This window comes from Acomys minous (genome assembly GCF_964271855.1).
Source record: "Acomys minous genome assembly, chromosome: 16".
Taxonomy (NCBI): Eukaryota; Metazoa; Chordata; class Mammalia; order Rodentia; family Muridae; genus Acomys; species Acomys minous.
The window spans coordinates 87,358,533-87,382,190 of NC_140498.1; the positions used below are offsets into that span (position 1 = coordinate 87,358,533).

The 23,658-nt window shown below is 45.5% G+C and overlaps 2 protein-coding genes across 15 annotated transcripts in view; one reads left to right on the plus strand and one right to left on the minus strand.

The window, feature by feature from the left end:
- TMEM116 (transmembrane protein 116) overlaps positions 1–23,658 on the minus strand; it is an 86,055-nt gene that overhangs the window by 30,920 nt on the left and 31,477 nt on the right. For 9 of the 14 annotated variants that reach the window (XM_084762142.1, XM_084762135.1, XM_084762136.1 and 6 more), the window contains 7 exons: positions 23,225–23,314; positions 21,334–21,383; positions 19,902–19,985; positions 18,341–18,479; positions 15,683–15,827; positions 15,189–15,262; positions 13,937–14,388 (listed from right to left, as the gene is read on the minus strand). In XM_084762142.1, the coding sequence (XP_084618268.1) occupies positions 14,182–14,388; positions 15,189–15,262; positions 15,683–15,827; positions 18,341–18,479; positions 19,902–19,985; positions 21,334–21,383; positions 23,225–23,314 (789 nt within the window). In that variant the 3' untranslated portion in view covers positions 13,937–14,181. Of the gene's footprint in view, positions 1–13,936; positions 14,389–15,188; positions 15,263–15,682; positions 15,828–18,340; positions 18,480–19,901; positions 19,986–21,333; positions 21,384–21,459; positions 21,482–22,320; positions 22,478–22,499; positions 22,525–23,224; positions 23,315–23,658 lie in introns of those variants that run through there. The other 5 variants (XM_084762146.1, XM_084762147.1, XM_084762137.1 and 2 more) reach the window with 4 other exon arrangements.
- On the plus strand, positions 8,316–12,047 carry LOC311586166 (disintegrin and metalloproteinase domain-containing protein 1b-like). Its single transcript, XM_084762114.1, has one exon. The coding sequence runs from the start codon at positions 9,097–9,099 to the stop codon at positions 11,434–11,436; it is 2,340 nt and encodes a 779-aa protein (XP_084618240.1). The 5' UTR covers positions 8,316–9,096; the 3' UTR covers positions 11,437–12,047.

A 23,658-nucleotide genomic window follows, 5' to 3' on the forward strand; every position in this document is an offset into this window, starting at 1 on the left:
GGTAAAAGTACACCAAAATGGAACACACCCTTTGTTTATGGACCAGAATTACTACCATGGCTACATTAAATATCAAAAAATGGAGAAGTTCTCAGTGGTTAAGATCGCTGCTTCTTGTAGAAGGCACAGGTTCAATTCCCAGCATCCACATCACTGTTGCAACTCTAGTTCCTAGGGATCTGATGCCCTCTCCTGGCCTCTGTTGGTACCAAGCACTGCTGGGGTCCATGCAAGAGGAACAGCAAAACAGCCCTAGAACTCATGGAATGCCAACCACCGGCGAGCAAACCCACAATGGGTGTGTCTCGGCGAGGCATAACCCCGAGAACTATGTGTCCTGAGGACTTTGTGCTGTTATGGAGCATAGCTCTGCTTGTTACCTTTATGGTCCTTACAATCCTCTTAATATGTGAATTGTATGAGTACTGTAAAGGGGGCTCCTAGCTCCTCACTGGGGAGGATCATTGGCATACGCAATAACAATGCTTGATCTCTTTCAGGCATTGCTGCTGGAGCAGATTAATGATTCAACCACCAATTCTGAAAACAACCTATGGATATAGATTGCTAAAAATGGTTACTACCCTTAAAAAGAATTTGGAAAAATAGATTGTTCAACAAGGTCAGGCAAAGATGTTTTTGCTAGTGCCTCTGACGCAGAAACTCTTGGGGAAGAATAGATTGTTTAGCAAAGTAAGGTAAAGATGTTTTTGCTGTTGGCCATGATGCAGGAAATCTTAGGCGACAACTGAAGTTAAGAGAAAGTACACTCTTATTAGTAAAGCTAGAGACTTTTTGAGGTTGGCAAAGCAAGGACAATGGCCCATAGCAGCACTGGCTGACCTGACTCTTTCAAGCTGAGCTGGTGACTGAGATGATGGTTGATTTACTTATTCTATTTTTCTGCCCTCAGCTTCCTGATATGATTTAATAGAACATATTAATGAGTAGATGAGCACCTTTAGGATTTAAAATAAGACATGGCTGATTATTTTTATATAGGAGTTTAGATATGTGATTCCTTTAAGATCTTCATAAGATTGCTTCTTAAGATAATTGATTCCTTCTTTGTAACTGCAAATTGCAGCCTGCCAGTAAAGAAAAGCTGGCTGAGAAATTCCCTTGCTTGCTTATACTCTGTTAATATGTAACAAGTTGCTTAGTACAAATGTATGTGGGCTCTCAGAAATAACTTGTTATTCATGTTTGTTCCTCACCCATAAAATGTAAAACACTTGGTCATGTGAAGGTATTGGGAAACATGATTTTCTTACACATACCCATTGTAATCATTTATTTATAGAGAAATATAATGTAAACACATTGTGAATTTTGTACTGATTGAAAGACTTTGCTGGGATATATAAACTGTGAAAGGAAAATGATTTGTTTTTTTGTTTTTTGTTTTTGTTTTCGAGACAGGGTCTCTCTGTGTTATCCTTGGCTGTCCTGGACTCGCTTTGTAGACCAGACTGGCCTTGAACTCACAGTGATCCGCCTGTCTCTGCCTCCCGAGTGCTGGGACTAAAGGCATGAGCCACCACGCCCGGCTTAATTGGCTCTCTGTTACAAAAAATTCTTTCATCTCCTTTTTGGAAAATGATAAGAAACAGAAAGAACAAGACAGAAACAAGAAGAAAAAAACAGAAGAAGAAGAAGAGGAAGAAGAAGACAGATAACAATAGAGATAAAGATGAAAATACGATAATAATAAAAGGAAGAAGAAACAGCTTGTTGAAACCTACTAGCTGGAGCCTGTCTTACTTCATCGTCTAGTGTGTGTGTATGTGTGTGTGTGTTTCTTTTCTCTCCTTTTCCTTTCTGTTTTAGACACTTGCCACCATCAGTGGAAGCCCCCATTGGGAGCCATCAGCCCTAGCCACCCCCCCCCTTGCCACGATCAGTGAAAGCTATTGCTGGTAACTATCAGTTCCGGCTTGGAAGGCTGCCCTCAGATAGAGTCTACAGGGCCACCAGCCAGCCAGCCACAGGGTTCATGCCCCACTTCAGTTTTCCCCAGTTGGTGTCCAAGTAGGATTTTGATATCCTGGCACCCGAACAGGGCCATCAATATTCTGGCGCCTTGAAACAGGGACCTGAGGCAAGGTAAGCTCTCTCTTCAGTGTGGATCCTCTGGCTGGTGAGTGTCCTATCAGGACAGGTGAGTAATCTAAGTTAAAGTCTGTGTGTGTCCTTCAGGATGGGACAAGGTGAATCTAAAGAGAGAAGGTTCTTTATTGATGTTATTAAGCATATACTTAAGAAAAAAGGAATTACGATTAGCACTGGTCAGCTGATTTTCTTCACTTCATACAAACAGACAGCCCCTGGTTTCCAGACCAGGGAACTTTGGATGTAGAAACATGGTAAAATGTAGGGACAGATATTAAGAACTGGTTTACAGAGAATGGAAGAAAAGACATGCCTCTCACACCATCTGCTATTTGGAATGTGCTCGAGCAAGCATTGGCAGATGATAAGGAGCTCCTGTGTACTTTGAAGCCTTCAGCTCCCCCTCTTCATGAGGGAACGCTTTTGCTGTTATCTCACCAAGAATCTATTTTTTTTTTTTTTTTGGTTTTTCAAGACAGGGTTTCTCTGTGTAGCCTTGGCTGTCCTGGACTCGCTTTGTAGACCAGGCTGGCCTCGAACTCACAGCAATCCGCCTGCCTCTGCCTCCCGAGTGCTGGGATTAAAGGCGTGCGCCACCACGCCCGGCTCTCACCAAGAATCTAGAAAAACTGTTTATCCCTTGGTAGAAAAGTCTGAGGAAGACAACTCAGGAAAGGATAGTGAAGAATCTGAAAAAAAGGAATGAACCTCAGAGGAGGAACCTGACTTGGGAAAGGAGGCAGTAAATGATCATAACCCTGAACGGTTTCCTTTGCAGCACCTGACTATAGGTCATTCCATGGACCCCAGCGAAGCACACATGTGGTTACATATACATGCAGCCAAGATGCTCATAAAATTTGAAAATCTAAAAAAAACCACACAAAAAAAGATTTATACATGCAATGCAATTTTTTTTTCTTTCTTTTCTTTTTTTCGAGATAGGGTCTCTCTGTGTTAACCTTAGCTATCCTGGACTTGCTTTGTAGACCAGGCTGGCCTCAAACTCACAGCGATCCACCTGCCTCTGCCTCCTGAGTGCTGGGATTAAAGGCATGCAGCACCATGCCTGGCTTTCTTTCTTTCTTTCTTTAAGATTTTTTTTATTTGTTTTGTATATGAATGCTCTATTTGCATTTACATCTGCATGCTGGGAGAGGGTATCAGATCACATTATAGATGACTGTGAGCCACCATGTGGTTGTTGGGAATTGAACTCAGGTCCTCTGGAAGAACAAACAGTGCTCTTAACCTCTGAGCCATCTCTCCAGCCCACAATTTCTTTTTTTTAATTATTTTTATTTTATGTGCATTGGTGTTTTGCCTGCATGTATATGCCTATGGGTGTCTGATCTTGGAATTACAGACAGATGTGAGCTTTCATGTGGGTACTGGAAATTGAACCTGGGTCCTCTGGGAGAGCAGTCGGTGCTCTTAACCACCAAGCCATCTCTCCAGCCCACAATGCAATTTCTAAAAAAAAGATTACCATTGAAGTTTCCTTCTGAAACAGAAAAAAAAATTCTAAAATTCATACAGACTGGCATACACAGAGATAAAAAAATTAAAATAAAAAAAATAAATAAAAACCCCACACAAATAAACAAGCAAAAATTTTAGGCTACCCAAAACCAATATTGAACTGTAGCAACAACAGGAAGCCACCTTACTCAACTGTTACAGTAATCGAGGCAGCAGACTTGGACAAAGGTTGCCTAGCATGCTGGAAGTCCTGCTTCCACCCTACAATAGAATAAAAAGTTCTCCCTAGGAGTGTTGGCCAGGAAGTTCCAAGATACCCAAAACCATACAGGTCAAGCTGTTGCAATGGGTTATCCACCAAACCTAAAAAGTAAGAGCCTATAACCCAAGATCCCACATGTCTTGATTTCATGATACAAAGAAAACTACCCTCCAATTAAGCTAGAAACTTCCATACAGAGTGTTGTCAGTTGCTCTGAGACAGCTGCAGGACAGTCTTGTCATTAAGTGTCCATCAGGTGGCCTGGGTTCCACTTCCATGGATGGTCCAGGTGCTGCCTGCTTCCAGACAAGAACAGACAGACCTGGAGGTCAGCACTGGCTAGAGTGCTTTAGGGCACGGCTTGTGCACTAGGCGAGGCTCCTGGTCTCATGGGGTGGGTGGGGTGGTGGTGGGTAGTGGAAATATTTTCCACCCTGTGTTACAGTTTATTTCTTTTAGAATGAGATTGCTAGTGTCAGATGGCAGTGGAGACTCGGGAGTTCCATAAGCCCACAATGCCGAAAGTGTTACAGCTCCTGGGTTAAACAGCTGTGCTAAGCATGGCAGAGGGAGCAAGCAGATGTTTGAAATTCACCAGGCAGGAAGTTCCAGTGACATGCAGGCCAGGCCGGGCTTCACCAGCAGTCTGCACTGAGCTAGCAGCAAGGGAACAGGCTTTGGCTGCTGCCAAGGTGACCCCAGGTGTCCAGTGGAGATGCTTGGCCAGAATAAATGGAGTCTTAGACAATCATGGTGGAGGGATGGTGTGAACACTGAGAAAGCAAGCCAGCCAACCCTTGCTTCTAAACCTTGGGCAGTGGGGAGGTTTGCAGGTGAATGTGCCTGACTTGCAGGGCTTAGGGTACCAGGGTACTTAATCTACACACAATGCAGCAGCACCTCATCTACATGCAGTAGCATGAAGCCCTATCACAAGAAACCATAACACTTAATTATCCTATGGGTGTGGGAAGAACTTCCAGGTATGATTAAAGGTCATTTGCTGAAGGCCAGGATCTCCTTACATAGAGTGGGGTGTTCAAGGAATCCCCAGATGCTTGTTGGACAGGTTCTATCAGGAAAGGATCAGGCCTGTAATCTTCCCTGAGGGTTCCTCAGACCCGGCAAAGAGAGAATCCCTAAGAAATGGAGTCCACTGTTACAGACTGAGCTCAGACGCTATCCAGAACTGTCAGACTTCAACCTTACCAGCAGGGTTGCACAAGTGTTGTGTCTTGAATGAAATGTCCCTCTGTAGTTTAGACATTTGAATACTTGGATTCCAGCTGGTGTTGGCTTTGCTGGGGGAAGTATGTCATTGGATGTAGGCTTTGAGGTTTTAAAAGAGTCCTGTCATTTCTAGTTGTGTCCTCTTTTTTCCTGCTTGTGGTTTGAGATTTGAATTCTTACCATTTTACTGCCATGCTGTGAGCTTGCTGTCACACTTCCCCAGTGTCATTGTGTGATGAACTCGTATCCCTGTGGCCCTGAAACCCTAAATAAACCCTTCCTTCTATAAGGCACCATGGTCATGGTGTTTTATCACAGTAATAAAACAATACTAATACAGGAAGAAAGTCAGCAATGGTTTCCCCAACCTTGCATGACACAATACCAAAAAGCAAGAGATACTGTCTTAGTGTGGGTTTCATTGCTGTGAAGAGACATCATGACCAAGGCAACTCTTTTTTTTTTTTTTTAAAGACTTAATAGAGTCCTTTGCCTGCATGTAAACCTGCAGGCCAGAAGAGGGCATCAGATCACTTATGGTTGTGAGCCACCATGTGGTTGCTGGGACTTGAACTCAGAACCTCTGGAGGAGCCGTCCGTGCTCTTAACCCCTTGAGCCATCTCTCCAGGCCCAAGGCAACTCTTATAAAAGAAAAACATTTAACCAGGGCTGGCTTACAGTTTTGGAGGTTTAGCCCATTATCATCATGGTAGAAACATGGCACTGTGCAGGCAGACTTGGTGCTGAAAGAGAAATCCACCTCAAAATACATCAAGAACCTAAATAGGACCCGAGCCGTGGCTCAGCTGGTACAGTACTCACCTAACATGCATGATGCCCTGGGCTGTATTCATAGCACTGCATTAAACTGATTATGCTGGTGGATGCCTGTGATCCTAGCACTTGCAAGGCAGAGGCACAAAGACTACAAGCTCATACTGAATTCTAGGCCAGTCTGGGATAAAGGAGTTCCTCTGAAGAAAGAAAAATAAAGGGAAGGAAGGTAGGAGAGAGGGAGGGGCTAGCCAAAATGTAATGCTTGAAACACTGAGCCATAGGACAGCATGAAAATAACACTCTAAGGCACTGGTGTAGACCGGTGGTGCTCAACCTGTGGGTCATGACGCCTTTGGGGTCAACAACCCTTTCACAGATATCCTACATATATACTTATGTTATGATTCATGACAGTAGCTAAATTACAGTTATGGAGTAGCAACGAAAATAATTTTATGGTTGGGGGTCACCACAACATGAGAAACTGTATTAAAGGGTGAAGTGCTAGGAAGGTTGGGAACCACTGTAAACAACGGTAGACAATAATTTCTTTTCTAAGACTCAGGGAAGTAAAAAGAATAACTATCTATTAACCCTTGGAAGAGCAGGCAGTACTCTTAACCTCTGAGCCATCTCTCCCGCCCCCAATTAATCCAAATGTTAAAATGGGCTAAGGAACTGAATAGACACTTTTCTAGAGAACACAGTTGTGCTCAGTTTTGAGGCAGTGCTTACGCAGCACATACAAAACAGATTTTCCCCCCCACCTCAGTATGGGTGGTCTGGAGAAGTGAGGAAGAAGCTAGGACACATGGATATGGGCCAGAGACTGTAGTGCCTGAAGCCCTGCCACTTGGGGCAGAAGCAAGGGGATTTCTAATTAGGCTAACCTGTGCTTCATTCTGAGATGTTGTCTCAAAAGACAAACTTTCTATCCAACAAAACCTCAGATGGACAAGAAAGGTATAAAAGAATGCCAATCCCAGTGGTTATTTTTTTGTTTGTTTGTTTGTTTTTTGTTTTTCGAGACAGAGTCTCTCTGTGTTAGCCTTGGCTGTCCTGGACTCACTTTGTAGACCAGGCTGGCCTCGAACTCACAGCGATCCGCCTGCCTCTGCCTCCCGAGTGCTGGGATTAAAGGCGTGCGCCACCACGCCCGCCCGGCCCCCCAGTGGTTATTGAGGGTTAGAAACCTAATTACAAGGAGACATCCTGAAAGACCAAAACCAAATACTAATTCAGGTGTGGAGGGAATTCATATGTATCATTGATGGGGATGTGACCAACCAGCACCACTACAGAAAGCACCAAGTCCTCACAAAACACAAGAGATTATAGGATCCATGTGATTTAGCAACTCTACAACTGGTTATGTTTCCAAAGAAGGTGAATACAGCTGCCCACCCACGGCTACTGCGGCAGGGTTCATGATAGCTCAGCTACACAGTCATCCTCTGTGGAAACTGAATAACTGATCTTGCTGAAGAGCAGAACAGGTGGTGGTCCCCAGCGACTGGGTGGGGAAAGGGAATGGAAAATAGTTTGGCAAGATTCACGAACAGAGATTTGCTTCTAGGTTTCATTCTAATTTTGGCAGCACAGTGGGTAAAGAGCAACCAAGAGCAAAACTGTCTATTAAAACAATCTGACACATTTCAAAGTAAAAAAAAAAACAAACCCATGAGATCCCCAACATATAAAAGTGATTAATACTGCTGGGTGGTGGTGGTACACGCCTTTAATCCCAGCACTCGGGAGGCAAAGGCAGGTGGATCTCCATGAGTTTGAGTCCAGAACACCCAGGGCTACACAAAGAAACCCTGTCTCAAAACCACCCCCCTCCAAAAGCGAATGCTATTTGAAGAGCTGGAAATACTCCCCCTTTATTGTACATTGTATATGCATAAGGAACTAATGTCTACATCCAATAAAGTACACAATTATACCTTATGAAAACTTACTCTGTGTGTCTGTGTGCAGAGCTGTATGAGTTCATGTGACCCATGTGCATGTGGGTGCATAGAAGCTAGAAGAAAGGCTCACACATTATCCTACCAACTGTCAAGGCCAGGAGGAGGATTAAGAGTTTTAGTCTATGGCACACGCCTTTAATCCCAGCACTCGGGAGGCAGAGGCGGGCGGATCTCTGTGAGTTCGAGGCCAGCCTGGTCTACAAAGTGAGTCAAGGACAGCCAAGGCTAACACAGAGAAACCCTGTCTCAAAAAACCAAAAAAAAAAAAAAAGTAGTTTTAGAATAGCCTGGGCTGCACAGCAAAACTGCCATATAAACAAAGAAACACACACACTCCACACATAACCCTAGGGGATCAATGTGTCAGGAAGAGGTCGTAGGGATGGCAGCCCCTGTGGACTAACTAGCAGGAGGGTACCAGGTACCATGTCCTCTTCCACAGCCTCTTGAGAAGCCAGTTTGGATGATGACTACCATGGGTGACTATCTTTCCCTTCTCCACAGGCTGCAGCCCTTGTTGACCTGTGCTACAACACAAGCTCACTGGCCTGATTGAACAGCCTTGTCTCTTAGGTGCCTATGTATCTATCTAGCCTCTCAGAGCATGAAGAGTGCCCTGGGTTAGCAGGCTCCTATCTATAGAACGAGGGCTTCAGAGGTCAGGAAACAGAGAGCAGCGTCTGCCCACATACAGTATCTCCAAGCATCTGGGGTAGCTGAGCAACCGACAACAGGAAGAATAGGAGAGCTGTGGGGGAGGGGTGTTCCGTGTGGCCCTGCTGAGTGAGCTGTTGGGATGGCATGTCCTCTCTCAAGGTACAGTCTAGCACTGTAGAGTCTGTCTGTAACAGCACATTCCTCCGTCTTGTCAAAGGGACCTAATGATGGAGTACTGGAGCTGACTCTGAAAGGAGCAACCAAGAGCAAAACTGTGAAAGGGCACAGAAGTAAGAGACACCAGGATGAGACCTGGACAAGCTAAGCTTACGGAGGTGGGACGTAACCACCACTAAAGCACCCAGCAAAGATGCGGGGATAATAGCTGGGTCTTTATTACAGGGAGAGATGCTGCCTCCACTGCTGCTCAACACATAGGTCCCACAGCATCAATTGATTCAGGAGGGCCATGGCAGACGTGGCCTCAGCGAGACACTCAGCGTCCTTTTCTTCCTCCAAGCAGACCATATGTGACTTTGTATGAGGTTGGGGGAGCACTTCAGACTTGGCCTGCCCAGACGGAGAGACTAAAGCTGAAGCAAATGACAAAATATTTGTGTGTCAGGCTGCTGGTCATGTGGCTCTTGGTGGTATTTTTCCTCCCGAGCACGTTCTGTGACACAGGACCTGTACATAATTCTTCCTATGAAACAGTCATCCCCAAGAGACTGCCAGGTGGGGGAAGTGAGGACCCCGGGGGGAAGGTGTCCTACATGCTGGTGCTGCAGGGCCAGGAGCAGCTGCTCCACCTGAAGGTAAAGGGACACTACTCCGTGAACAGCTTCCCGGTCTACACTTACCGCAGAGGCATCCTGGGGCAAGACACGCCTCTCCTCTCCCAAGACTGCCGCTATGAAGGCTACATGGAAGGGGTGCCAGGCTCCTTTGTCTCTGTCAACATCTGTTCAGGCCTCAGGGGCGTCCTGATTAAGGAGGGGACGTCCTACGGCATTGAGCCCATCCTCTCTTCCCAAAAGTTTGAACACGTCCTCTACACGGTGGCACAGCAGCCTCGGGTCTCCTGCGGTGTCACTCCCAAAGCCAGCCCAGGGGACATGAGCCAGCAACAAAGGAGCAGGAAGCCTGCTGACCTCCAGGCGCTGTCTGACTTGTGGTCACACACCAAGTATGTGGAGATGTTTGTCGTGGTCAACCACCAACGGTTCCAGATGTGGGGCAGTAATGTCAACGAGACGGTCCGGGCAATAGTGGACATCGTTGCTCTGGCCAACAGCTTCACGAGGGGAATAAACACAGAGGTGGTGCTGGTGGGCGTGGAAATCTGGACAGAGGGGGACCAGATAGAGGTCCCAGTGGACCTGCAGGCTACACTCAGGAATTTCAACCGCTGGAGACAGGAGAAGCTCACGGACCGGGGCAGGCACGATGTCGCACATCTGATCGTTGGGCATCACCCAGGAGAGAACGAGGGCCAGGCGTTTCTCAATGGTGCCTGTTCAGGCGCGTTTGCAGCAGCGGTGGAGGCCTTCCATCACGAAGATGTCTTCCTGTTCTCGGCCCTCGTGGCCCACGAGCTGGGACATAACCTGGGTATCCAGCATGACCACCCGGCCTGCACCTGTGATTCTAAACACTTTTGCCTCATGCACGAGAAGATCAGTAAGGACAGTGGCTTCAGCAGCTGCAGCTCTGACCACTTCCACCATTTCCTCCAGGATGGCAGAGGGGCCTGCCTGCTTGATGAGCCTCGGCGCCAAAGCCGCAAGCGCAGAGCTGCCCAGTGTGGAAATGGTGTGGTGGAGACTGGGGAGGAGTGTGACTGTGGTCCCGACTGTGAACATCACCCATGCTGTGAGCCAACGTGTACACTGAAGGGGGGTGCAGAGTGTGATAATGAGCCTTGCTGTTCTCGATGTAAACTTAAAAAGAAAGGACAGACTTGCCGTCCTGCTAGTGGGCCGTGTGACCTGGATGAATACTGCAATGGGATCTCTGCAACATGCCCTGAGGACAGGATAGTACAAGATGGCTCTGTATGTCATGAATTTTTCTTTTGCTTTAAGGGTCAGTGCATGGACCCTAGTTCTCAGTGCTCACAAGTTTTTGGGTATGGTGCAAGGTCTGCCTCAGATGAATGCTACAGCTCTCTGAACAGCAGAGGGGACCAGTATGGAAACTGTGGCCCTTCCTCTGAGTCTCCAGGAACGTATGTTAAATGTTCAGATCAAAATATGCTGTGTGGGAAACTTGTATGTACAGAAGTGTCCTTCTTGCCACTAATCAAAGCTAGGCACGTACTGATCCAGATCCCTCAGACAGTGGATTGGTGCTGGAGTATGGCTGCTTTTGACAAGGCAGATAGCCCTGATGAGGGACAAGTGAAGAACAATACTTACTGTGGGCCACAAAAAGTCTGTGAAAATTCTGTTTGTAAGGACGCTCCTACTTTCAGCTTTTCCTGTGACAGTGGGCAATCTTGTAATGAACATGGGGTTTGTAATGATTTAGGAAACTGCCATTGTTCATTTGGATTTGCACCCCCTGACTGCAAAGCTGAGGGAACTGGAGGCAGTGTGGACAGTGGTCCCACTAGTGGAGTGCCAAATGAAAAACCTACAGAAGAAAATGTGACTCCAGCTCCTAAAGATGATTTTATACTTAACTTGAAGCTGATAGTTCTTGGGGTCATTCTGATACTCTTCATCCTCCTTATCATCATATGCATCGTAGTTGCCTACAGTAAGTCAGAACCTTCTTCTGAAGCAGAGCCTCCAAAGTTGGAGAAGGTTCCGGAAGAGGCCAAGAAAGAGAAAGAAGAGGTAGAAGAGGAGGAAGAGGAAGAGGAAGAAAAAGAGGAAGAGGAAGAAAAGGAGGAAGAGGAAGAAAAGGAGGAAGAAGAGGAAGAGGAGGGAGAGGAATAAGTAGGGGCATAAAGCCACTAGCTGAGCCCATGGCAGCCATGAGAATGAGTGGCACAGTGAGGCAAAGGCTGTGGGGACCCTCTCCTTGGGATCCAGGGCCTAGGAATACCCTTGGGAGAGCGGAAGGAGCCCTCAGTCATCAATCATCATTTAGCTGATGGGTGTTTACATATTCAGTGTTCCAGTGTTTAGTTTTCACATTTCACTTGAACTTGTCACGTACTATCTCTGGATATTCATGTTCTTATATCTTGGGGCTGATTTTTTTTTTTTTTTGGTCACTTGTTGTTCAGGACATGATTTCTTCAACATAGATTGTTTGGTATACAATACTATGTTCCTGAATTTATCAGTATACCCAGGATTTCATTTCAAGTAACAGTTACTTGTTACCTAAGGACAATTTCCACGAGCTTCATTGTTCTAACGCCCAGAAATATATATTCGAGAGATGAGTCTTCAAATAAAGCTACTAATGTTAGACATGTCTTCAGGCCCCATGTATGTATATGTTAAGTCCATTTTGTTCTATAGATGTGTGGGCAGGGCTGTACCTCATAAGAAAAAAGGCCCTGCCAGGAATGGTGGCACACACTTTTAATCCAAGCACTCAGGAGGTAGAGGGAGTGGAGCTCTGTAACTTCAAGCCCAACCTGGTCTACAAAGAGTTCCAGGACAGCCAGGGCTACACAAAGAAACCCTGTGAGAATCATGCTGCAGATACTGATGCTCTGCAGATGTCACCTCCCGGAAGCCCAGGGCCCATGCTCCTCCCTGGGCATCAGGACCAGATGTGTCTCCCCTTGGGCCTTACCTCACATCTTTTCTCATACTATTGTATAAAACTGCACTCCCTACTCTGCAGCTCAACTGACGAAAAGTAAAATAACAAGGTAACTCCAAATTGATAAAATTCTGTCCTTGATGAACCAGAAGTGTTACTTTTGTTTGTTTTTGATATAGTACCTCACATATGTGGCCCCACCAGGCTAGCCTCAACCTCAGGATGAGCTTTCTGCCTTAGTTTCTGGGGACCTGAGAGTACAGGTGTAAATTATCACATGCAGCTCAAAGGCTTACATTTATTTGAAAAAGAAAATGGTTTCTGGCTTCTCCAATCTCTTTGGAAATAGAATCTTATCCTTATGGTTGAGTCGGGGGACAACTCAGTCAATGTTTTCTCACAGGAGGGAGAAACAGCTTGCCTTCAATCAATACAAAAGAAATGGTTTAAACAAAACTGCAAAGCAAGTTTTCACCTTGCTTTGAGACCTAGCTTTCAAAATTTCCCATGTCTTATTAGTCATGCCTTCCTGCTGTGTGGGGAGAAAGAGGCGCCTTCCATCTCCCTACTCCATAAGCACCCGCCCTGTACCATCTAGTGTGCTATTGTAGAAAAATGTCACCATTTAGCAGGGAGAAACATTCCAGCACTCTGGCCTTGATCTGCCCTATGTGGTAGATTCTGGGTCTTTGAAGCTTGTCAACTGTAATTATAGACATTTCAAAGGCTTACTCATTTGTTTAATCAGAGCTACGGGCGGAAACTTGTCTTCACATATGGGAGAATCATTTTTTTGATTTCACTTTGTACGAAAGCAAATCTCACACACTTCACTTTCCTAGAATGATGAAGACAGGATTACACGCTTGAATCAGATCACATAGACGAACTGTGTGTAATGTGGGTGAGGCAATAGCCATACTTGAGTTTGCTATGATGTTTACCACTATAAAGAATTTTGTTGTCACAAAAGGTATGATGAGGGTCCAGGCAAAAGAATGGGGTTTAAGCCAGGCAGTGGTGGCACACGCCTTTAATCCCAGCACTAGGGAGGCAGAGGCAGGTGGATCTCTGTGAGTTCGAGGCCAGCCTGGTCTACAAAGTGAGTCCAGGACAGCCAAGGCTACACACAGAAACCTTATCTCAAAAAAACAAACAAACAACAACAACAGAAATAAGAAAAAAAAAAAAGAATATCTAGGTCCCAATGAAATCCTACTATAACAGGAAATTTGGGTAGCAATGGGGTTAATGACCCTCATCCTTTATAAAATCAGGAGTACTGATAAAAAAAAGTAAAGCTTTGAAAAGTCCCAGCTGTGCACCTGCCTATTGCCATCATTACCTGCTCCCTGAGTCCACTCAAGATGAAGTGTGTAAGCAAACTGTGTTAGAAGGATGTGGAACATTGCTGTACACTTGTCTAAGTACCACTTACAATGTGGCATTAATAAATGTGAGAAGCACCAAAAACAAAAAGCAAAACAAAACCAACCTGAGCCAGCCTGGTCTACAAAGTGAGTCCAGAACAGCCAAGGCTACACAGAGAAACCCTGTGTTGAACCCCCCCACCCAAAGCCCTAAACAATTTGAGAAGCATTAAAACACAGAGAAAGTGGTATGTTTTTTGACAGAGGATTTGGCTGTAAAAGCTGCAGCAGCACATCTGCACGTTGTGTGGTACAGAGCAGAAAGCCTGCAAATGACACACACATATATATGAACCTGAAATTTATTTTTTCTTTCAGAGATGTAAATAAATCTAGTACTTGTCAAGGTAATGAGTCTCTTGGGTGGGAAGAGGCCGCATCTCCCTGACTAAGCACTGATACAGCTCCTTGCTAACCCATCTAGAACACGAGTGACCACAGCCCTACATTCCCTTTGAGTATTCAGTCAGAGGTACAGCCAGAAGAGAGGCGGGTGAAACATTTACTTCCCGGATGCTCCAGTCCCATAATTCAAAGAACGGTGGAAGAGTTGGAGGCAAAATCGAGAGAGGATGCGGGTGGGTTTAGGCTCCTGCTATAGACTCTCTTCTGTGAACACAGCAACGGGGTCTGAGTGTCTGCATCGCGGCGAGGCTCACGCTTTAGCTGCTGGAATTTGCACTGTGTCCAGCCATATATGCCACAGTTGAGCAGCCCCTGAGATGCTGCTGTGAGAGCCTGAAGGAGATGAAGAGTGATGGGATCCAACCTTCAGGCTTGCTGAGGTCCAGGAGTAGCCCTTATCTATAAAACATGGCTGCAAATCTAGAGTGTGCGCGTGTGTGTGTGTGTGTGTGTGTGTGTGTGTGTGTGTGTGTGTGTGTGTGTGCGCGCGTGTGTGTGTGTGAGAGACATAAAAGTCCCAATCCTATGTGCAGGGTCATCATTTGAGCTACTGAATTGTATGCAAGCTCATCTAGAGTCTTCACACTAAACCCTGCTGCAGACAGTTCAAGGTTAATTACATTGCTTAGTATATATGTAATGACAATAAGATGGCTTCTATGAGATCACAATAAAATGACTTCAATTGCTGACCCATTTCTCAGAAAAAGTGTTCTAAGTGAACATAGTTCATCACAAGTTTCCTTCTGATCATGGAGGAAAGAGGAAAAGTGTCCTTTTATTGTCTGCCATTCACTATGAATAGTAAGTTTGTGCCGTTTGATTCATTCTAGATGGGGGAGCCATGCCTCCCAAGAACACACCCTGTGAGGTCTCATTCTACTGCCACCATCTTCAACACACCAAAACACAGCTACCCAGAGCTACGTATGCTGCAGACCATACCCAAAACTCTATACTAGCTTGCCTATAAGGAAATTTTTATATTCCTTCAAGTAAGGATAAAAATCAGATGCTCTCTTTTGCAATGCACAAATGGATACACTGAAGGAAAAACTGGTGTCTCATAAAAGTCAGTATAAGAGATAGGTACAAAGTACAAGGCAAGGAATTCTGGCTTTAGAATGCATTACCTGGAGCACGGAGAAGGCCATGTGCAGGGGGCTATCCTGTGGCTTGGTCAGCTTTATGATTAGCAGCATGACAGCTGCAAATAAAGTGAGAATTGCTGTTAGCTCCCCGTGCCCATGCCCAATCCTTTCATGACTAGAAGCTACAGGTATGCTGAAGAGCAGCACAAGGGTTAACCAATTTTGCGAACCCCTGAGCCTAGTCCTTGCTGATTAAAATGTACAGATTAATGCCTGGCATAGTAGTGTATGTCTTTAATCCCAGCACTTGAGGCAGACACAAATGGAGATGGATCTCTCTTGAGTTTGAGGCCAGCTTGGTCTACATAATGAGGTCTTGTCTCAAAAACAAAATCCATCCATACATCCATACATCCATACATATGATTTAGAAGCTGGACAGGAATCTGCAGTCATGATTTTGGTGAGATCATTTTGTTTGACCAGCCCCATAGTCCTGTTCTTTATATCCCAACTCTTTTTACTAAGACACTAACCTGGGCTCCAGCAGCACACAAAGGCCACTGGGAAGAAGCACACTCGTTGGCCCACAATGTGAATCACTGGCCGCTGCTCACTCTCCAGAAAGCCAGTTGATTTCATAGACTTCTTATACAATCTGTGGGCACGGATGAGGAAGACCTAAACATGAGTTAATTGTAAGTAGTCAGCCTATGGCTTATTAAGATTGCCCAGCATTTTAGAAGGCTCACTCTGCAAGGAGCCATGTCAGGAAAAGTCATGCTATGCTAGTCGTGGTGTCTCACGCCTTTAATCCCAGCACTTAGGAGGCAGAGGCAGGCGGATCACTGTGAATTCGAGGCCAGCCTGCTCTACAAAGTGAGTCCAGACAGTCAAGGCTACACAGAGAGACCCTGTCTCAAAAAACAAAAACAAAACCAAAACAAAGCAAAAAGCTATTCTCCTTCCTCTCCCATGCGAGGAAGTTTTGGAGAACTTCCCAGACCCAGAGTGAAATTTCACTTAAAACACATGGATATGAACCAAACCTTTGCTTATCATGCTCAATGACTAAACATTATTAACCCCTACATTTCCCAGCCTTCACACTAATCACATTATACAGGGAGAAGTGATGCTTTCTTGTGGAGGTGGGACTTGTACATGGTAGGCAGGCTTTCTACTAATGAGCTACATTGCCACACAGGAAGTTAAGAGTAAGTTCCAGCCAGGCCATCTCTCAAAATCTTTTATACTAGGATTCTCCTGGAATGCGTTTTATGCGTAACACCCTGAGGTCCATCAACATAGAGGCTGAGCTTAAATTCTCAACTTTGAGCAAAAAGGGGTTTTTTTTCTCCCCATTTTCCAGTGATCTGCTAAAAGTGAACTAGCTAGAAAACCAGGAAACAGTTCAGAACTCCAACATCCTTATTTTGTGGGATACAAACAGTCAATAATCTTGGAAATGTTACCAATCTTACCAAGATCTTACCAAATCTGATCTTTGTACCAACACCTCAGATGCACTGTTTAATGCCCCAAAGGCTCTAGTGGACATTCAGGATTTTGAGCCTAGCTTTTGGGTTTTGTTTGCTTTGGTCTTCAGAGCTAAGGTCTCAGGTGGACTAGGCTGGCCTCAGATTTGCTCTGTGACTGTCCATGGCCTTGACCTCTTGGTCCTTCTGCACTTACTGCCAAGTGCTGGTGTGACAGGTGTTTCCCACAAGGTCTGGCTAACTACTATGCTGACACAGGCTCATGTGTAGCCCCAATGCACTCCTCCTGTTTGCTTCACCTCCCAAGCATAGGATCACGTCGCAACCATCACCACCAGCTCCAGAGCGTTTTAGCCCAGAAGGCAGTTGACTGCTTTAGACATAAGCCTAGAATGCTCTGAGTGCCTGGTCTTTGCAACTCATCTCTCAGTCAGTTTCAAACATAAGCCAGAGAATCCACTTTATAATAAGCCGCAAAGCCGGTGCCTGCATCTGGCTCCTTACACAGTTCACACTGTCCCCATGATAAGATCTGCTTCAAACTCACTAACAATGAGACTCTGCAGGATGAGTTTGACTCATAGGCTGACAGTTTGTATATTGTATCTCTGTGAGACAGGACATAAGCGAGGCTCTGAGACGCAAGCCGATGTGGCAAATATGAGGGTGCACACTCCACTTCACGCTGGAAGTTTATTTGTTTGAGGCATGATCTTACTGTGTAGTGCTGACTGTTCTGGAACTCAAAATGAAGACCAGCATAGCCCAGAAATTAGAGAGATCTGCCTGCCTCTGCCTTCTGAGTGCTGGGATTAAAGGTATAGACCTCCACACCTGGCTAAATCCCTTGCTTTAATTCTGTAGCATCACAGTGACACTGGTTGAGTAAGTGATAACTGCAAAGCCACTACACTCCAGTTAAACAAATATAAATACAAGTATGGTTGAAAAGGAACTTATGGTGCTATCAAGCTGGCTGTGGTGGGTGTGCCTTTTATCTCTCTACTTGGAGGCAGAGGCAGGTGGATACTGAGGCAGATGGAACATGGAGTTCAAGGTCAGCCTGGACTACAGATTGAGTTCCAAGACAGCCAAGGGCTACACACACACACACACACACACACACACACACACACCCCTTTTTTTTTTTCATGCATACATATCTTGGGGGTGGGGTTAGAATGTGCTTTCATTATCTGCTAAATTAAAGCAAAGCATGGGTCCTATGACCCAGAATGTCACTTTTCACCTGTGTAAAGGATATATCTGGGTCCTCTGAGCTTTCTACTTTGGGTCTTCATTGGAATCAAAGAAACACATCAGTTCTAGCATGAACACAATTATTATCCAACTAATACAAGCACTTTTTTTTCCTGCTCATCATTTGACTTTAGGAGTCCAAAAACCAGAGCCAGTAATTACACTGTCCATATCTTCTAGGCATTTTCTTTAACATTTCTTTTCTGAGAGAGGATTTTACATACAGTCCAGACTGGCTGGCTATATGTAGATAAGGATGACGTTGTGCGTCTGATTCCCTGTCTCAACCTCCCATGCTCTCATGCTAAGGTCTCACAGCCATGGCCACTTCCTTAGTGCTAGGACAACAGATGATGTCTCTTGCATAGTTCCAGCCTTGGGACATTGCCTACCTCTCCCAATCCTTCCACAGTAACGGACAGGGCGGTACCTTACCATAATGGTGAAGAAGCTGAAGAAAAAGCTGGCTAGGAAAATGGTGACTCCATAAAAATAGAGTGTGCTGCAGACAGATGTGTTGGTGGAAGGCAGGGGTTCAGTCGTGGCTGATGGTGGTGAGTGCATTAGGATACACCTGGGAAGAGAACCCACGGGCAGGGTAATACTACAGGCACAGGACAGGAGAAACGATGATGAAACCCCATAACCAGAAGCCAGCTGGGGAGGAAAGAAAGGGTTTACTTGGCTTATACTTCCACATTGTAGTACATCACTGAGGGAAGTCAGAGCAAGAACTTAAGGAGGCAGAATCTGATGCAGAGGTCACGGACGGTGCTGATTACTGGCTTGTTCAGCCTGTTTTCTTATGGAACCCAGGACCACCAGTGCAAGACTGGTCTCACCCACAATGCACTGGTCCCCCAAACATCAATCACTAATGAAGAAAATGCCCTACAGGCTTGCCTGCAGACTGATCTTATGGCATTCTCTCAGCTGAGGATCCCTCCTCTAGCTTGTGTCAGGCTGACATAAAACTAGCCAGTGCAGTGAGTAACTCTGTTTATCATTTTCTGGCTCTATATACTGTAACATCTTTTTTTTTTGGGTCTTTTGAGACAGGGTTTCTCTGTGTAGCCTTGGCTGTCCTGGATTTGCCTTGTAGACCAGGCTGCCCTTGAACTCACAGCGATCCGCCTGCCTCTGCCCCAAAGGCATGCGCCACCACGTAATGTAACATCTTGTTCCTTCCCACAGATGAACTATCTTTTTTTGTTGTTTGTTTTCAAGACAGGGTTTCTCTGTGTCACCCTGGCTGTCCTGGACTCACTTTGTAGACCAGGCTGGCCTCAAACTCACAGCAATCCACCTGCCTCTGCCTCTGAGTGCTGGGGTTAAAAGGTGCACCACCATGCCGGGCTTTAGATGAACTATCTTTAAGTCATTTTATACTGTATGTTTCCTCATGTCTTTTCAGCCTGACTACATCTTGTTATGTCTAGAACTCATTTCCAAAACAGGGTTTGTTTTTTTTTTTGTCTGTGTGTTCTGAGATAGTGTCTGATGTAGCCCAGGCTTACCTCCAACTAAGTAGTTCAGGATGATCTTGAACTCTGCTCTCCTGTCTCCATGTCCTATGTGCTGAGGTTACATGTCTGTACCTCCACACAGTTTGCAGGGCTGAGATCCAACCCAAGACTTTGTGTAAGCCTGGCAAGCATTCTACCACCTGAGCTACAGCCACAAGTAAAACAAACGTTTTGTGTAGTATGTATGCAGAATTTCCCCCTTCCCTCGCCTTTTACACTATTATAGAAGAGAACAAATAGAAACCAAAGAGTTAGGCCGGGTGCGGTGGCGCACGCCTTTAATCCCAGCACTCAGGAGGCAGAGGCAGGCAGATCGCTGTGAGTTCTGTGAGTTCAAGGCCAGCCTGGTCTACAGAACGAGTCCAGTCCAGGACAGCCAAGGCTACACAGAGAAACCCTGTCTCAAAAAGACCAAAATTAAAAAATAAAAAAAAGAAATAAAAGAAATCAAAGAGTTGGCCTTTTCTTACCTGTGGCTCTGGCTAAAGTTGTGGAAACATATGTTGACATTGCCCAGACAGAACACAGGTGTCATCAGTAGCAGAGGTATCAGGCTAGGAGGAGAAAATTTGTTGTGCAGTTATCCACAGACTATCATGCCCTTTCCCTTTCTGTACGTCTCCTTCCCCAACTATACTTCCCTCCCAGGCTCTCTGACCCACATAAATGAAAACAAAACAAAACAAAAATCTAATACCATAGATATCCTTATTTTCTATTTCCTGGAGAACTGCAGTGAGAAATGAATTTTAAGTCAGGTGCAGTGGCGCACGCCTTTAATCCCAGCATTTGGGAGGCAGAGGCAGGCGAATCTCTGTGAGTTCTAGGCCAGCCTGGTCTACAAACTGAGTTCAGGACATACAGGGCTGTTCACAGGGAAACCCTGTTTCAAAACAAAAGAAAAAAAAGAGAGAGATAGAGAGAGAGAAATGAAATTTATATCTAAGTTTTTGAGAATCTTTGGAATTATAGCCAGATAAATATCTAGGGACTTTGAGCCTGGTACATTGACGCATAAAATAAAGGTAAATAAAAATTTTAAAGTGTTAAATACAAAAATAAAATAATGCTGGGTATGGTGGCACATGCCTTTAATCCTAGCACTCGGGAGGCAGAGACAGGTGGGTCACTGTGAATTTGAGGCCAGCCTAATCTACAAAGTAAGTCTAGGAGAGCCAGGGCTACACAGTGAAACCCTGTCTCAAAAAACCAAAATAAATAAATTAATTAATAAATGATAAATAATTTAATCAATTTTAAAAAAAGTCTAGAACCCATGTGATGAGCGTTTTGTCTGAAATCTAATCCTTCCTGACTAGGATTCTCATATAATATTACATATTTGTGATGAGAGCTCCAGACCTGGGCTTACAGGGTGAAGTGTTTACCACATAAGCTTGAGGACTGGAGTGGGACACAGTGGGTCAGCCAGAACCCACAGAGAAGCTCACAGACACTGAGGCCGGCCTGTTATCCAGCCAGTGGAGACAGACATGAATCCCCAGCGCACGGCAGCTGGTCCATCTAGCAGGTCTGCTGAGCTCTGGGTTCACTGAGAGACTGCCTCGATGTAGAAGATGAGAGTGATGAAGGGAAAGGAGCTGACACCAAGCTCTGGCCTTCGTATGCATGCATACAAGCGTGCACCCCCACGTGTAAACATCTATACACAGTGCGAAAGAGAGGTTTGCTCAAAGTCACACAGGACTGGTGTTATAGCGTTGGGGCTACAGGCAGCTCTCTAATATCCAACCACGGAAAGGAAGGAAGGGACTAGTGATCACAGGTTTGCTGCTCCTGTCCTGTCATGTCACGTAAGGACACGGGAGGGACAGTGGAAATGAAGAGGAAGAGGCCATTTGTTCCCTTACCACCTTACTAGGAAGGAAAAAAAAATCTTACCTTGACAAAAGGAACACGATGTGACTACCTTGGCAGGTATAATGTATGACCTGTGAAAAGAACAGATGTTACAGCATCAGGACCAGTGCCAGTCATCGCCACTCACCAGTGAGTAGACACACTCACTTCCAGCAGCCCTGTTGCTCTTGGAAGCCATGTTGTTTATAGAACCCAGTACCCTTGGTACTGGAGATGACACTGATCTACAGTACTACACTAAAAAGAAACAAAAAACACATAGTGGTGCACACCTTTAATCCCAGCACTCGGGAGTGGGTTCAAGGACATCCTGGTATACAATGTGAGTCCAGGACAGCCAAGGCTACACAGAGAAACCCTTTCTCAAAAATCCAAAGAAACAAAACAAAAACAAAACCCAAAACCCCCAAACCAAAAACCAAAAACCAAAAACAAACAAAAAAGCCGGGTGGTGGTGTCGCACGCCTTTAATCCCAAGCACTTGGGAGGCAGAGGCAGGTGGATGAGTTTGAGGCCAGGCTGGTCTACAAAGTGAATCTAGGACAGCCAAGGCTACACAGAGAAACCCTGTCTCAGAAAAAACAAAAAAAAAAAAAAAACAAAAGAAAAGAAAAAAACGCTTGCTAGCACTGTGGAGGGCAGGGAAAGATAGGCAGATCTTGGAGGCTTCACCAGCCCACCAGAGTAGCACAAACCGCAAGATCCAGTTTCAGTGAGAAACAAGGTCTCAAAAAAAAAAAAAAAGAAGAAGCAAAAAAGGCGAAGGACAAAAGAGGAAAGCACTGGTGCTGACCTCTGACTTCTACACACTGACGCACAGGCACACACACTACACATACACCACATACACAGTTTGTTAGATTACATAGTGTGATGAAATATGTATTTGTTATAGATACATATAACAAAAGTCTGGGGTTCAAATCCATAGCACTCCCAGACAGACAGACAGACAGACAGTCAGACTGACAAATACTCCCTTCTTGCATCAGATACTGAACAACTTACTATGAACTTGATGTTATGATGGACAGGTTCATGGCCTTATGGGGTTTGCAGCTCACACTGGACCAGCTCAGCCCCATGGCTCTGAGTGAGGAGTAGACAGAACCCTGGGAGCTGCTGTGCTACAGGCACTCATCTACCCTAAGAGGGGAGACAGACTCCCAGCTCTTTGTAGTACCTACCATTCAAGGGCTCCAGGGTTACACAGACAAGCATTTAAAAGCAAGGCTGGACGTGGTGGCGCACGCCTTTAATCCCAGCACTCGGGAGGCAGAGGCAGGCGGATCGCTGTGAGTTCGAGGCCAGCCTGGTCTACAAAGCGTGTCCGGAGCAGCCGAGGCTACACAAAGAGACCCTGTCTCACAAATAAATAAATAAATAAATAAATAAATAAATAATAAATAAATAAAAAATAAATAAAAGTAGCCGCAGGCACTTCCTAACTGCAGAGACCACGCAAGGTTACAGTATACAAGAACGCCTGTGCCTATGCAACGGCCACAGCGAGCAAGAGAAAATGGCAGCAGAGTGGAGTCCTGGGCCTTACACAGCAGCCACTAGCAGCACATGGCTCTTTACACTAAAACCAGCACTGAATACAACGAAACTCAATAGTCTGGGCGTTGCACACACATTATCCCAGGACCTAGTAGGTATGGGCAGAAGGGTCAGAAGCTGAAAACCAGCTGCAACCAGTTCAAAGTCAGCCTCAACCACATGAGATGCTGTCTCAAAAAAACCAAATAAACAAAAACACACACAAAAAACCCAAAAACCCCAAAACCAAAAACAACAACAACAGAAGCTAGAGTGAAAAAGTAAGAAACTCAGCCGGGCGCAGTGTCACACACCTGTGATCCCAGCACCGGGGGAGGCAGAGGTGGGCGGATCTCGGTGGGATGCTTACCTGTGCAGCCTGGCTGTGTTTCACCCTCAGCTCTGTGGAAAGACACCACACGTAGTTGACGGTGTAGAGAAGTGAGGCGATGGACAACATCTAGAAGAAAATCAAAACAACCCATCACAAGTGCCCCACTCCAACTTCATCCTCAGATGAGACCTGGCCTATCTCAGCCACTCAGCTGTGCCTGACCCTTTGGATTGTTCAAACCCACAGATGCTCACCTCCTCTCACTTGACAGTTGCACTTATGTGATTTTTTTTTTTTTTGGTTTTTCAAGACAGGGTTTCTCTGTGTAGCCTTGGATGTCCTGGACTCACTTTGTATACCAGGCTGGCCTTGAACTCACAGTTATCCGCCTGCCCCTGCCTCTGAAGTGCTGAGATTAAAGGCGTGCGCCACCACACCCGGCATGAATATTTTTCTATTGTGCTTTCCAG

What these genes read in the sequence shown, in the direction of transcription:
- LOC311586166 (XM_084762114.1), top strand. Translation starts at nt 9,097, where the DNA reads ATGACAAAATATTTGTGTGTCAGGCTGCTGGTCATGTGGCTCTTGGTG.